The sequence below is a fragment of the Ostrea edulis genome, chromosome 9 (genome assembly GCF_947568905.1).
Source record: "Ostrea edulis chromosome 9, xbOstEdul1.1, whole genome shotgun sequence".
Lineage (NCBI taxonomy): Eukaryota > Metazoa > Mollusca > Bivalvia > Ostreida > Ostreidae > Ostrea > Ostrea edulis.
Genome location: NC_079172.1, coordinates 43,282,937 through 43,297,705, shown reverse-complemented (window position 1 = coordinate 43,297,705; position 14,769 = coordinate 43,282,937). Strand labels below are relative to the sequence as shown.

Genomic DNA, 14,769 nt, shown 5'->3' with positions numbered 1-14,769 from the left:
TCACGTGGTGTAAATTTAAATAACAATAACGACAAATCACCTATCAGAAGGTTTAGGAAGAACGCTATTGATGCAGTTTTTTTTTTTTTTTTATCGAACTCTCCATGTAACTTTTGGATATTTATGTGGCAATGTTTTAAGTATATTTCCTAATACAACAATAAGATTCTTTTCAAGCCTCATCAGTATGATGATTTTACACACAGAACTGTATTCCTCATAGATCCATCGCTTAGATTTGAGGAATAAGGCAATTTAGAAGAAAGATCTAGACATTTATGTCTATTGAAATAAGGAAGAAATCAGCTTACAACGTAAATGAATGCCAGCCACGTTGTATTTGTATGTCTTCCGTCCCGGACATTGATTTTCCCAGGTAAATATCATAACAGGAAATTCTTTTTGCACTACAGATACCTTGTCGTTAGTACTTCCTCGCCATTCGTACATTTTGTACAGGATGGATGTCCTGGGGTCCGATGGAAAGAGACTAACGTGTAATATAGTGAAGGAGTCCGTTATATATGATGGCAAGAAATCTAAAAATCCCGTCCCACTGTCACCACGTGGTGTGCTAAAACTGCAACATCACTGGATGAAAATCGGAGCCAAACAGGGTCACTGCTCCATCGAAGAGGATCCGATAGAGGATGAAATGGATGGCAGGGAATCCAACTCTTCATCGTCCTCGTCGCCATCCTCTGTATGTATAGCTGATGATAAAATCATTTAACCCTTTATGGACATGAATTGAGTTGTCATAGAATATTTTAAAATTTTATTTTTCCATTTTTGATATTTACAATGCTTAAATAAGGTATTTCTAATGGTCGGCAAAAAAATTGAATGTCAATTGTCGAGTTACAAGAGAGTTAAAGAGCTCACAATTCTTTGTTATGTAAACAAGATTCGTATCATGTTTGTGTTTACATAGGTTAAATATAATAGTAAAAGTTTCGTTTAAAGCAGAATTTTTCAATTTACAAGTAAATTCTGAACACAATTAGATAGTTTCTAGTGTTTGGCATATCTCATTTTGTTTTTAAAATGATATTTTCTATTAAGCAATATAAATCTAAACAATTTCAATTTTGTTCAATTTTTAAAAATTCAAACATGTTTGAATGCTTGGGTATACAAGGTATGACGTCAGATGACTGTCAAGGTCAATAGCATGAAGTTCAAGGTCAATTATGCATCGGGAGTTTATAGCAAATTAGGAGGTGGGGCATAGCCCTATCCAGTCCTTTTAAACATTGTGAAATTCAAGTCACTTTTATTAAATATTAAAAATATTTCTCTGACTGAATTAAAACTTATTTCGTTTATGGAACATTTCTAAATATACTGCATACAATATTTTCTTCAATTTGTTATTAATAAATGCTTTTATTAAGTTAAGTGCTTTTACATAGCTCTTGGGACTAGTGATACTTTTAACTACTACTCAGGTTACAGATAAGGCCTGTGAGGTGCTTTTCTGGCAGACGACGTTAACATCCCCGTTTTCTAAAATGCGTGTCATTTGAAGGTTAACCTAAGGAAAGTTACCAGTATGTCATACTTTTTGAAAGTCGATAATTCACAAGATTTTAGTTTTTATTTCTCTTACATAAGATATGCCAGCGTTTGACGAGCGATATATAATTTTTATTAAATTCATTAGAGTTCGTCGAGTTCAAGTGAAGGATCAACGTCGTCGCCCCAACAGCAAACTAAAATAAAAATCAAAGCGTCAAAGATGGTGATCTCCGGACAAAAAATATGCAGAGTAAAATCGTCAGAAAATCCCTCAAAGACTGGAGAATACCACCACTACATAGAAAACGTGGGACCAGACTCCGTCAAGGACAGTCTCAAGTTAGTACAAATTCACTTCCGGGATGTACAAAACGTAAAACCGACAAAATGTATTTTTCTTTGTACTTTACGTTATTTTCAGTTACACATTTGTATGTTAATTTAAAGTAGGGAAGGAGATCAGTCTAACAATGTTTTGTTGTTGGTGTTTTAACCGTTCAGTATATTTCATTATTCCTTCCAACAGACGTTACGATAGAATTGTCCAGATCAACGACGAAAACATCAAGGATTACAGTTGTAGCCACGTCCGACAACTGCTGAAAAATCTTAGGACAGAAGTAGGGGTGTCGGTAGTAAGTGAGAATTGAAATATATCCAGTAAAACCAACTCAAAAATCTGTTACGTGTTGTAAAGGATTGCACTACCCATGAACGGCTGTACCCACAATAGAATACACTAGTCTTCTCTACTTTACTTTACCAATATCAGATAATGTTGGATTTGTTGATTTTGTATATCTAGCATGAAAGGTGAAGATAACGAACATTGATCAATCCCATAACTCCTATAAACAATACATAATAGAGAGTTGGACAAAAACGGACCCCTGGATACACCAGAGGTGGGGTCAGGTGTCTAGTAGGAATAAGCACCCCCTGTCGACCGGTCACATATGTACTAATTCATTGATAAACACACAATGAAGTAAACCTGATAGAATCCCTTCTTGTTGGCTAGGAAACCAGTTAACAATAACAATGCTTTCATTATCGATATGACAATCGTCTATAATTGACCAAATCTTACCCATTACATCTAAATTGTAGAATTTGACCAGAATACCATTCCTCCGCTCGCTATCGTACGCTTTTATTTGCAGTCTAAAATTGCCACAAAAATAGGACCACCATGATCATTATAGTGTAGAACCGTTTCTAAAAAAGTAAATAAGTGTCTACGTATATATGTACTAGAATTTAGGTGATTATCATATATGCAAATATCGATTGCAGTTTCTAATTCCTTTTATCAGCATTTGGTATTGAACAGCCTTTGCTGTTAATTGACTGTTTGTGATTATAGGTGTTGTGGCGATGGTTAAACAAAGGAAATAGAACTGATGTACTTGAGATCAAACTCGTTATAGGGGAGACAAGTAGATGCCACTGTACGAAGGATTTGTCAAACATTGATCTGACCCCTAGAAAGTTCAAAGACATGACCTGGACAACATACGAACCTCGGAACTTCCATATTCGCGTGGCGTGCGAGACCGGGGTGTACTTGTGTGTGGATAGAAACATAACATGTGTTTATGGATACCCTATCAGAGAAAGACGAGAGATGAGCTTGTGTAAGTAAAACTCAGTAATAGAAAAGACCGAACACTGACCATGATGACCATATTGTGTGGGGAAAATATCGAGGGTCGCGAAAATGGACAATTCGAAGAGTTTCTCTGGCATTCTCAGGAGGGTATCATTCAGTGTCATTTCAAGCTAAGTACCTTGTGTTATTATAAGTATACAGATGTCACAACTTACATATGTATTCACAGAAACAGGTGACTGTTCAATCGACTCTCAATGTATCAACACACTCACTGATTCCATCAGGATAAAAGTAGACTATACCGTTAGTAGATTCTAAACTCTAGCCACTCGTTTTATTGTGTCTTCAACACTACAGCCGAATTCCATTTTATTTCTAGCGTAAAACCCCGTTAAGTAGCTTTACATGCTAGTTTACTATATTATACACTGATTTACAAGATCACGTGGTAGTCTAGTTTATCCTAGCTTTACATGCTAATTTACTATTATACACTGATTTACAAGATCACGTGGTAGTCTAGTTTATCCTAGCTTTACATGCTAATTTACTATATTATACACTGATTTACAAGATCACGTGGTAGTCTAGTTTATCCTAGCTTTACATGCTAGTTTACTATATTATACACTGATTTACAAGAACACGTGGTAGACTAGTTTATCCTAGATTTACATGCTAATTTACTATTATACACTGATTTACAAGATCACGTGGTAGTCTAGTTTATCCTAGCATTACATGCTAGTTTACTATATTATACACTGATTTACAAGAACACGTGGTAGACTAGTTTATCCTAGATTTACATGTTAGTTTACTATATCATACTCTGACTTACAAGATCACCTGATAGTCTAGTTTATTCTAGCTTTACATGCTAATTTACTATTATACACTGATTTACAAGATCACGTGGTAGTCTACTTTATCTTAGCTTTACATGCTAATTTACTATTATACACTGATTTACAAGATCACGTGGTAGTCTACTTTATCTTAGCTTTACATGCTAATTTACTATTATACACTGATTTACAAGATCACGTGGTAGTCTAGTTTATCCTAGCTTTACATGCTAATTTACTATATTATACTCTGACTTACAAGATCACCCGGTAGTCTAGTTTATCCTAGCTTTACATGCTAATTTACTATTATACACTGATTTACAAGATCACGTGGTAGTCTAGTTTATCCTAGCTTTACATGCTAGTTTACTTACAAGATCACGTGGTAGTCTACTTTATCCTAGCTTTACATGCTAATTTACTATTATACACTGATTTACAAGATCACCTGGTAGTCTAGTTTATCCTAGCTTTACATGCTAATTTACTATATTATACACTGATTTACAAGGTCACGTGCTAGGCTAGTTTATCCTAGCTTTACATGCTAGTTTACTATATTATACACTGATTTACAAGGTCACGTGCTAGTCTCGTTTATCAATGTTTTGGCAGAATAATCCACCAGTTGACGAAACCAAACCTTCTCAGTGGTTTTTTAAAATGTAATTTGTAATGTAAATACTTTCAGTACTTTGATTATACATGTAATTTGTAATGTAAATATGTCTGCAGCTTGAATGTAGGCTTATTGCTAGCTTTTTTACAAGATCGTTACTATGATAATTTTTCATTAAATTGATTTTTATGGGATTTATGAGATTGATCACTGCTCGTTCTCCACGCCGCTTTCAGTCCAAAAATAACATCGTAGTATAAGAACTCGGTACCGGAATACGTCCAGCTTACTCTTTTGCACTATTTAATAGATATTCACATGTAATTTGGTTTGAACGTATTTTATAAATTGTACAACAGATTCAGAGAGAAGTTCTCACAACTTAATCGTTCTTCTGTAGTTTATCTAGTCTTGCGTGTTCTTTATGTGGATTGATTTTGTGTTGTAGTTAAATTTGGCGTCCGGTTTTTTAAGTGCAAAGCAATGGATTCCAAGAGGCGGTATCAGGCGTACTTTGGATGCGTTTTTATATTCGAGGATGAAGGTCAACTCTTCGACATTTCTTCAACGCTTGGTGAAGAGTCCGTCGCTGTGATACTCAAGGTGATTATAAAATTGAATGTGCATTAATTCTGTTCAATAATCTCATTTCTCTAGTAAAGAAAATCAACCGAATTTCCCGAGTTACTCCTTACTAAAGTAACGGCATCCATTATCAAACAAGATATTCAATGTCGTACAAATATGGCTTTAGTCTAACGAAAAACTGATCGATCTGTTAAGCAATAATTCAACCTGTATGATTTTTAAAACCCTTTAATAACTATAATTATCTCCATAGCCACATACAGCCTTCAGCCTGGATAGCCCTGACGAGCGCTTTTTCTTAATGCACGGGATCGAAGACGGAGATGACGTGTTTGAATCTTTGAATTATGAAAGTACGACTTTTATTTTCAAATATAGACTGTCGGTATGATAAGTACTCAAATACATTATTCATAATGTTCTCTACCCCATAGAATAAAATCCAAAAACACGTTTCATATATATATATATATATATATATATATATATATATATGCATATGCAAAGCAATGAATTCCAAGTTGAAGTAAAGTATCAAACGTATTATGAATGTTTTTATATACTCCTGAAAAAATTATTGAAGAAACTAGTCGAGTATACTCTATCGGCTTTGTGATATATTTTTTTATACTACTACTTGTGTAGTCATATAAAGATTAAAACGATAATTGCATATTAATTCATAAAAAGAAATTTTGAAAAGAACTATTTGTCCGTATACTACTGTTGAGCTTTATTTTGTAATTTTTTCCAGATATGTGCATGAAAATTGAAATTTCGTCCCAGAAAATTGTGATGCAATACCTAGGAATCTCAAACCCAGTGACAAAGAAATCATTCAAGATTACTAAGCCTTCTTTCAAATTTCAAACCTTTTCTATAAAAGCTGCCAAAGAGCTGATGGAGAGTTATCCTGGTCACCAGAAGAAATCGAAAGGAAGAGGATTGCTGTTCCTCTGTTTTGGTATCGGGGCGTCGTTCGACATTTCCAATGTTCCGTGTTTAGAATGGAGTTCTTTCGCATTGGAGGCGATTAACAGTAGTGTTAGGAAATCCATCTATTTGAAATAGATATAAATGTTTGTGGTGCCAGATATGTTTTTGAAGTTTAACATCAAACGACTTGACAGAACTTTATCATGGTATTCGAGTGCCCCTACCGGTAGATTGGAAGGGGGAGTGTGAAGCGCCATTTTCTATGTCTATACGTCTATTTGTCCGTCAGTCAAAGTCATAGGCGCTCGGGTCATGGATAATGTAAAAAAAAAAAAAAAAATAAAAAAAAAAAAATAGAGCTATCGAACAAATTTGAACTATGGTTGTAACATTTTTTTTTCAACTTCCATGATTTGGGTTTTTATTTTCTGTAATCTATTTTGCTTATTATATACTGGTATGCTGTAAAAATTTAATTTCATAAACGTTTGAAAGTTAATTTCACCTACCGTATACTAAAACAAAACTTTTAAATTTACATTATTCGTGACCCAAGCGCCTATGGTCAAACTTTGTTTCACTTCGTTTACAAGTTGTTCTCTTTCGTTGTCATAATTTGAAATGTTGATTTAAAACTTTTTGTGTAGTCTTCTGTGAAATAGGATTTTGGTTTTCATTACTCGCTTTTACCATCTTCGCTGGCCAAGGGTTTTTAGTTCACTCCGCTCCCCATATATGGAAATAACCATAACCATAAGTCATACCCCTTTCGAACTTAGAATTTCGAGCCCGTCTGTCCTGTTCTTGTCAATACAACGTTGACAAGAACAGGACAGACGGACTCGAAATTCTCTAAGACCACTCGACAGAATTTCGTGAAACTTTGTCGTTAATAAGGACACATTGTGTAGTTGTGCATATTTCCTGAAAATTCTGATTCAATATTTTTTTTGGAGTTATGCCCCTTTTAAACTTATTATTTCGAGGTCGTCTAGCACGTTCTTGCAGTAATGCATAGCATTACCATTCATTATGTGAGACATTCCCAAGCAATTTTGGGGCATGTGAGCTTGCTTACTTTTTCTTTTTTCATAATCATCGTGTTGTTACATTTAAGGTGGCTCACTACACCTTGAAATAATTTATCAAATTAGTACGAATTGGTTTAATCATAAAAGATTTGATGATATATAATAAGTATATATGCCAAAAAGGCAGAAAATACGCAAATTTGGATAAAAACATGATTTTCAAAAAATTCATTTCAACATATATGAACAAAAGACTCTTGCGGATTTGAACTCGAGATTTGCGATTCACCAACCCAATGCTTTAACCACTGAGCTACGATGATGGACAAACAAATCAATCGATACAAATAATTTCACAAAACATTTAAATCGCCATCTTGTGACGTAGTGTCATAACGAGTATAAGCTTTAGTGTAGTGAGTGACCTTAAGACTGGTAAAATTATCCTTTATGAAAGTAACATGTATTTAGTAGTCAATTATGTTTCGTTTTATGTCTCTTGAGATTTTTTCTCACTCATATTGAGACGTCACCAGCTGAAGGTAAAATACCACAAATTTAGACCTATGCTTCAGGTATGAGCTCCGTACAAAATACTAGAAAAAAAATCATAATTGAATATTCCTTAAATAACTATGTTTTGGATCATGATATTATTTATAAATATTAGTCTGGGTTCCAACAAGATGATTCAAGAACAAATCAACGTATTGAAATTTATAATACAATTATTCCAAATCTTGACAAAGATGTAAAGTTTATATTTTGTGACATTGCAAAAGCCTTTGATAGAATCTGGCACATAGGTATCTCGTTTATAAGATACAAATCTATGGTATGTCAAAACAAATAATGAAATGGGTAGAAAGCTATTTAACCAACAGGTCACATTGAGTGGTCCTAGATGGATTTACATCTTCTCCAAGATCTACACATTCAGGTATTCCTCAGGGATCTCTTTTAGGGCCATTTTTGTTCTTTATCTCCGAAAATGTACAAAATATCATTCTTTGTTATTATGTATGTTTACCTATTCCACAAAAATCTGCGAGGTAAAAATTCACGGGGCGCCACCCGATGACTGTTTACTCATCCATTGTCTGTTCATCACGCGTTTATGAATCTTCATTTCAATGTATGTATATATATGGCGAGAAACCATTTATCTCGATTTTATTGTCATTTGCAAAATAACACTGTTTGTTGTGCATATAAAATCATTTGCTGTGTATTGAGTGGTTTGTCTTGTTAGCTCACCCAAGCTGAAAGCTCAAGTGAACTTTTTCGATCACTTTTCGTCCGGCGTCCGTCTGTCTGTCCCCTGTCTGTCCGTAAACTGTTTACATTTTCGACTTATTCTCCAGAACCGCTTGGCCAATTTCAATTAAACTTGGCACAAAGCATTCTTGGGTAAAGCGCTTTGAGTTTGTTCAAATGAAGAGCCGCCCCCTTAAAAGGGGAGATAAATACGAAAATGCAAACTTGGGTAGGGTCATTTAAAAATCTTTTCAAGAAGCATCGGGCCAGTAAAGTTGAAATTTACATGAAAGCTTCCTGATATTGTGCAGATTCAAGTTTGCTCAAATCATGGCCTCCGGTGGTATGGTGGGGCCACAAGAGAGAATAAAGTTTTACATGCAAATATATAGGAAAAATCTTTTAAAATCTTCTCAAGAATCACCGGGCCAGGGGAAAAAATGGAAATTTACATGAGAGCTCAATGATATATTGCAAATTCGAGTTCAAATCATGATCCCCGTGGGTAGGGTGGGGCCACAATAGGGGTCAAAATTTTATATTCAAGATACATTGAGATTTTTTTAAAACAACCTTCTTCTCAAGAACCGCTGGGTCAGAAAATTGGAAATTCACATAAAATCTTCCTGACATAGAGTAGATTGAAGTTTGTTCAAATCATGGTCCTCGTGGTTAGGATGGGGCCACAATAGGTGATCAAAGTTTGTATGTAGGAAAAATCTTTATAAATTTTATCTTGAACTATTTAAGCTAGGGCTTTCATATTTTGTTTATACATTCGTTATGGAAGGACCTATCATGTGATTTTACAGTGTGCGATCTTGTGACCTCGACCTGGACGTTTGACCTACTTTTAATAAAATTGTGACCAATTCAATATGTCCTGAACTATTAAAGGTATATCTTTCATATCTTTTATATCAATGTCTTATAGTAAGACCTTTCATTCCATATCATGCCCTTTGATCTTGTGGCTTTGAACTCTGAGTTGACCTACTTTTTAGAAAACATAACCTATTAAATATATCCAGAACTATTTTAGGTAGGGCTTTCATACTTTGTATATATAGATTCTTTATGGTAAGACATTGTTATACTTTGGTGTTTGACCTTGAGACCTTGAACAATGACAGGGCCAATATAGCTCAGGTGAGCGATATGGCCCATGGGCCTCTTTTAATGCATATTGTTCGATAACCGTTTATTTTGCAGTTACGTCTGTTTGTCACATACCAGACCGTTAATGTGGCTTTCATGTATATTTGTTTTGCAAAAAGGTCAGTTGATTAAGCATGTAATTGTCATTGAAATTGAACTTTTTTTATTTTCTCTTATGTGATGTTTTTGCCCTTTGCGCCACTCATAGTCTTATAAGGAATAGATAGAAAATTAACTATTTCTGATTGTAATTAACTGCCAGTTAAGGAATTTTTCTAAGAAATAATTGTAATGACTTACGATAGAAGAAGCAATTAATTCTTCCACTCTTGGAGAAATAAATGAAAAAAATCTTTTTTTATATATTGAATTATTTTTACTGGGAGAACTTACACTTTTCCCAAAAACCCTTAAAAGTTGCGTCATCTTATTAATTTCACCTTACCAAAAATGACAGAAAATAATAATGCCTGCATAGGAGACCTATTCATAGCCCTGAAACGGGGGGGGGGGGGGGGGGCGCAAGGCCGCCCCCAGACCCCCTGCCTAAAAAAGTTACGCCCCCTTTACCGCAATTCTTAGATCCACCCCTGCTAACGTAATGATATTATGTTCACGGTATTTAAAGTGGCATTTAAGTCCTTGGGAGAGGATGCATGTGTACATTGTATGATCATGTAAAGATGTGATCTGAGAGAGAGAGAGAGAGAGAGAGAGAGAGAGAGAGAGAGAGTTCCTAATACCATATTGCACTATTGCTAATAAGGAAATTTATAATTTACAAATAAATAAATGACAATAAACTACATGAAATCAAGATACACCCGTGACACACTCATGGGATAAACGTGACGAAATTCCTAATTTAACATCTAGAAGAGGCCTATGCAAGGATATTGCAATTATGTATTTTTTCATTTTCATTCCAATATATAAGTATGCGCATAAGTGCATTTTCTTTAGTAGTAAAAATCTTTTTAATATACACACTCTAAAGATTCATTTCTACAATATACGGAGTGGGGATAATGAAATAGCTAAATCTAATTATGAATTACATCCTTGAAATCCCTCCTAAACCAAAATTGCGCTTGTCATCAAATTTTAACGGTCCATTGTTATACAGCGCGACGCCGGGTGGATATAAAAGGAGTGAGCGAGTGAGTGCGAGTATTAGGAGACAACAGGTGATAGAAGTCACACCAAACAAGCGAAGCATGGAGTTCTTGAAAGTCCTCGTGGTTTTGTTCGTAGTTTTTCACGGTAAGATATTTCGTTACTATATTTCCACTATTTCAAATGTATTGAGTATTTCCGAGCTTTATATCTAAAGGGGTTAAACCATTCGAACACGCACGGAATGTTGTGAACGTATTGTCACCATAGTGAAATTTAACAGAAGACTTGTGTTTATATGAACTATTCTATTTTCGTTCAGGTTCACTCTCGAAGCCTATTGGTTCTGATGATGAGCTACGTGTCATTGTCGGACAACTCGAGAGACTCGTAGGAAGCTTACGGCGGCAGGTAGATTATGTGGATATGCCAGAGTACTCGATGAGCCGTATCGAACCAAGGAGCGAGTCTACGCCAGAATTCCCTGTCCCCGGCGCCAGAATGTTGGGCAAGCTTCTGAGGCCACACTTCGTCAGTTTCCCAGTTGGACCATACACATGTAAGGCCAAAACATTTAATAAAAAATAAGCATGCAAAAGCTTGAATGGTTTTTATATCAATATCGTTTGAATTCTCAGTGGAGATGCCTTCAACACAACATGATATTGTGGAAAAATTGAGCGCATGGTACAGAAGTGACCAAGTGATGTTCAGAGAACGGGCTTTAGGCAACATTGCGGGGGAACTATTGAATGCCCATTTCCAGTGCGCAACTACAAAACTCAACCAAATAGTTTTCTGTAAGTGATTACTAACACAAATATTCTCTATTAACTGATTTAATGCATGGTACTCGCATAAACATTTTCTAAAATTCGCGTCCGTTTCTTGGGGGATCAAAAGTATTTGCTAACGTTTCTGATTCCAATACACTATCTTAAAGTGTTTTAGAAAATATCTGTCCGATGTTCATATTTACCACTGTAAGGGTAAGCAGTTCATATTTTCTAATAACTTTTACACACTAACCTTTGGCTAATTTTAAGTCCAGAATTTCTTCCATGAAAGTTCATATAAGTTATATCATTAAAATTACAATGGAGTTTTAAATCTCCCCAATTAGTTTTATCGATGAAATATGGCAATTCTAATATACTAGGTATCGATCAAATCTACATCATATACATTAACATATACATTAATTTTCTATTTAGATGTTTTGAAGCAGAAATCGCCTGAAATGACCAATGAGCAGAATATGAACATGCGCGTGAGGAAGATTCTAGAGAGCTGGATAATGGACACAGCCAATGTGAATAACGTCGCCCAGCGAATTGTTTCGGCAGCACAGTCATACACATACGGACAGGTCATTGATCACCTTGGTCATTTCCAATTGCAAGGTATTTCTATATCCCCTCAAATCTTCCCAACTAAATAGATATATATTCAAATCAATTTGAGATCGTCTAAACAGTCTTTTTTTTTTTTTGCAATGTTTCAGATATCGAGGAATTCCTTGGGAAAATGAAGATGCTCATGAGCATGGCTGAGGATAATAAATGGTCCCCAAGCGTGTTCGATGGGAAACTAAATCAACTTTTGACAGACAATCACTTTCTCTTTAAATGTCCCAGCATGAATCATCTATGGCAATTCCACCATGGAATTGCTAGCCATTTTCAAGAAACGTAAGCATAAAAAATGATTTTTACATTTGTCCCTTTTTGCAATTTCTCCTTATTGCCAAATGTCGGATTCGCAAGAAAAAGAACGCCTTTATAATTCTGAATGTATATAGAATTCTAATGGAAAATGTTATCTTGAATAGGTTTCCTGTTGCCAACCCCCTAACGGAGACAGAGGCCTGGGTGAGGAAGTTCCTTCCTACCTACCTGACTACAGACGCCACCCCTGCCATTACTACCATCCTTCAAGTGTACACTGACTACGTCAAGTCGGTCATGTTTCACCTCGAGGAAGTAGAGAACCACATGAGCACCGGAAATACAGCTGACATCACAAACTTTATGTCTAAGTATCTTGGTATGTATTTGGAAAAAAAATTGCAATTTATTTCTAACGATGGACCCAATCATGGGAAACGCACAAGTCATTTAAACGATAACTTTACATTAAAACTTCGACATAAATGATCAAAACTTTACACTAAATCGTGGAAAACATCAGTGAGTCTAATGTAAGATGTTCTTGTGAAATCTTGGTAGAAAAATTTTGGTAGATCAGTGTGCATAATACTACGGAAGCATATTAGGGCCGCAACAGTATCTATTTTTAGTTTATGACATTGATATGCTTCCGTACATTTACATGTATAACTGTACTTATGATTTTATAAACGATTGTAGCACCACATCAACTCCAGTATCTGCAGTCCTTATTTGAATTCCTTAACAGCAACGTCATCAAAATGGAGGAAATGGGAAATATCCGGAAATCCAACACTAGATGTACGGAATTCAACGGACGATGTGAATAAGACGGTCTTCTGTGATATCTAAGTCACGAAATAAAATTGAAAAATCAATTTTCTAGTGCTTTCATATACTTTAGTTTTATGAAATATGAAAATCCCATGATTTTTAACTCTCCGTTGATTCTCGGAACTTTAAATTGTAAAGGTTTTGGGGCATAAAATCTTGTGTCACCCTAAATGATTACACATGCTTCGTCTCTTTGAGACTTAAGAAAATAGTATGAAGCACCATATTGGTCAAAAAATGAATCTATAATCGGGATGTACCACAGATTGATCCCCGAAAACGTTTTAAATTTGAACTTGGGTCTTTTTTCCGGAACGACGTTTTGGGGACTCTCTCTCTCTCTCTCTCAGCTGCGCACGTATGCGTATAGGCTAAGCACCTGCATTATGTAATTCATTGTCGCGGATTTTGTACTTTCCAATTTTATTCGGACCATTTAATTTACCCATCCAATTTTGTAAGAATAAGTTTTAGTCTACTGACATGTGTATATTGTCATAATGATCCGTTTCCTGTTAAACTTGCAGATGTGTTGGAAAATATAATCGTGGTGATTACTGAACATCACACAAAATGTATTTATAGTTTTTATTTGTATTCCAAGCAGTGAATTTTAATCAATAATTATAAAAGCATTTCTGTAAACCATCTTTAGGCCTAGTTACTAGGGGCCTAATGTACGTGTCTAAAATTTCGTCTGCTACAACTTCACCCTGGTCATCGGTGATGCGGAATTGGACATTAGGCTTTAACAAAAAGGGATTCTGTTGCACCTTGGCCCGCTTTAACAAGGTTTTTCCCAATAAAGAATGTCATCAAAACCAACGTCATCTATAAAACAAACATGAAATATTTGAAATGGCCCCAGAATATACCTGAAGAATCTTGTCCTACTTTAGTGTCAAAAGAAACAAATCGTATTTCATATACATGTATACTTGCAGGAAAAAAAACTAGCTTAGAAAATGTGTGCTACATGTAAATTCACCCTGTTTCATTGGTCCTGACCATTTTTATTCAAGTTTAATGGCATTACATCTAAATTATGTAAATAGTTATGTAAAATACAACATGCTATGAAATAGAAAATTGTAGTCACTTGTTTACATCTAATTGAAATTTTATCTCGAAATCATTTTGTTTATGGGATTTACAAGAAATACTTTGAAGTGTAACTGAAATGCAGATGTATATGTGTGCAAGTCATTTCATAGCTAATCGTGCAAAATGAAAGCTCGTGCATGAAAATACTGGTTTAGTCTCCCTTCCTTTTGAAGGTAACGAAGTAATTATCCTATTGATAAGTTGAAGACGTAAGATGTGTGACATGTGCTACTAGTATGTGTAGTATATATTTTGTTTTGCTGTATGTATGTGTCTGTGTGTATCAGTTGTGTAGTATTTATTTGTTTGTGTCAACACTCTATAAAGATTTCGCTCTGACTTGATGCATAATATGAATGTCGAAAAGAACGAATCGAACGTAATATCTGTAAAAATAGAATATATTTAAAAGAAATTGAAATGAAATGGTCAAAATTCTGAGAGAGATTTAAGATTTTTCTAATTTGAA

General features: G+C 35.0%; 2 protein-coding genes across 2 annotated transcripts; both read left to right on the top strand.

Moving 5' to 3' along the window:
• Window positions 1–8,861, top strand: LOC125658216 (uncharacterized). Its single transcript, XM_056149308.1, has 7 exons — window positions 1–703; window positions 1,667–1,860; window positions 2,048–2,156; window positions 2,888–3,158; window positions 5,055–5,209; window positions 5,448–5,547; window positions 5,949–8,861. Exons 1-7 carry the CDS (start codon window positions 461–463, stop codon window positions 6,263–6,265), a joined length of 1,389 nt encoding a protein of 462 aa, XP_056005283.1. The 5' UTR covers window positions 1–460; the 3' UTR covers window positions 6,266–8,861.
• A 1,825-nt stretch (window positions 8,862–10,686) lies between these two features.
• Window positions 10,687–13,240, top strand: LOC125658212 (uncharacterized). The gene is made up of 7 exons (XM_048889376.2): window positions 10,687–10,839; window positions 11,015–11,251; window positions 11,331–11,492; window positions 11,907–12,095; window positions 12,197–12,383; window positions 12,524–12,738; window positions 13,062–13,240. The coding sequence occupies exons 1-7, from the start codon at window positions 10,794–10,796 to the stop codon at window positions 13,190–13,192; spliced, it is 1,167 nt and encodes a 388-aa protein (XP_048745333.2). The 5' UTR covers window positions 10,687–10,793; the 3' UTR covers window positions 13,193–13,240.
• Window positions 13,241–14,769: the final 1,529 nt, after the last annotated feature.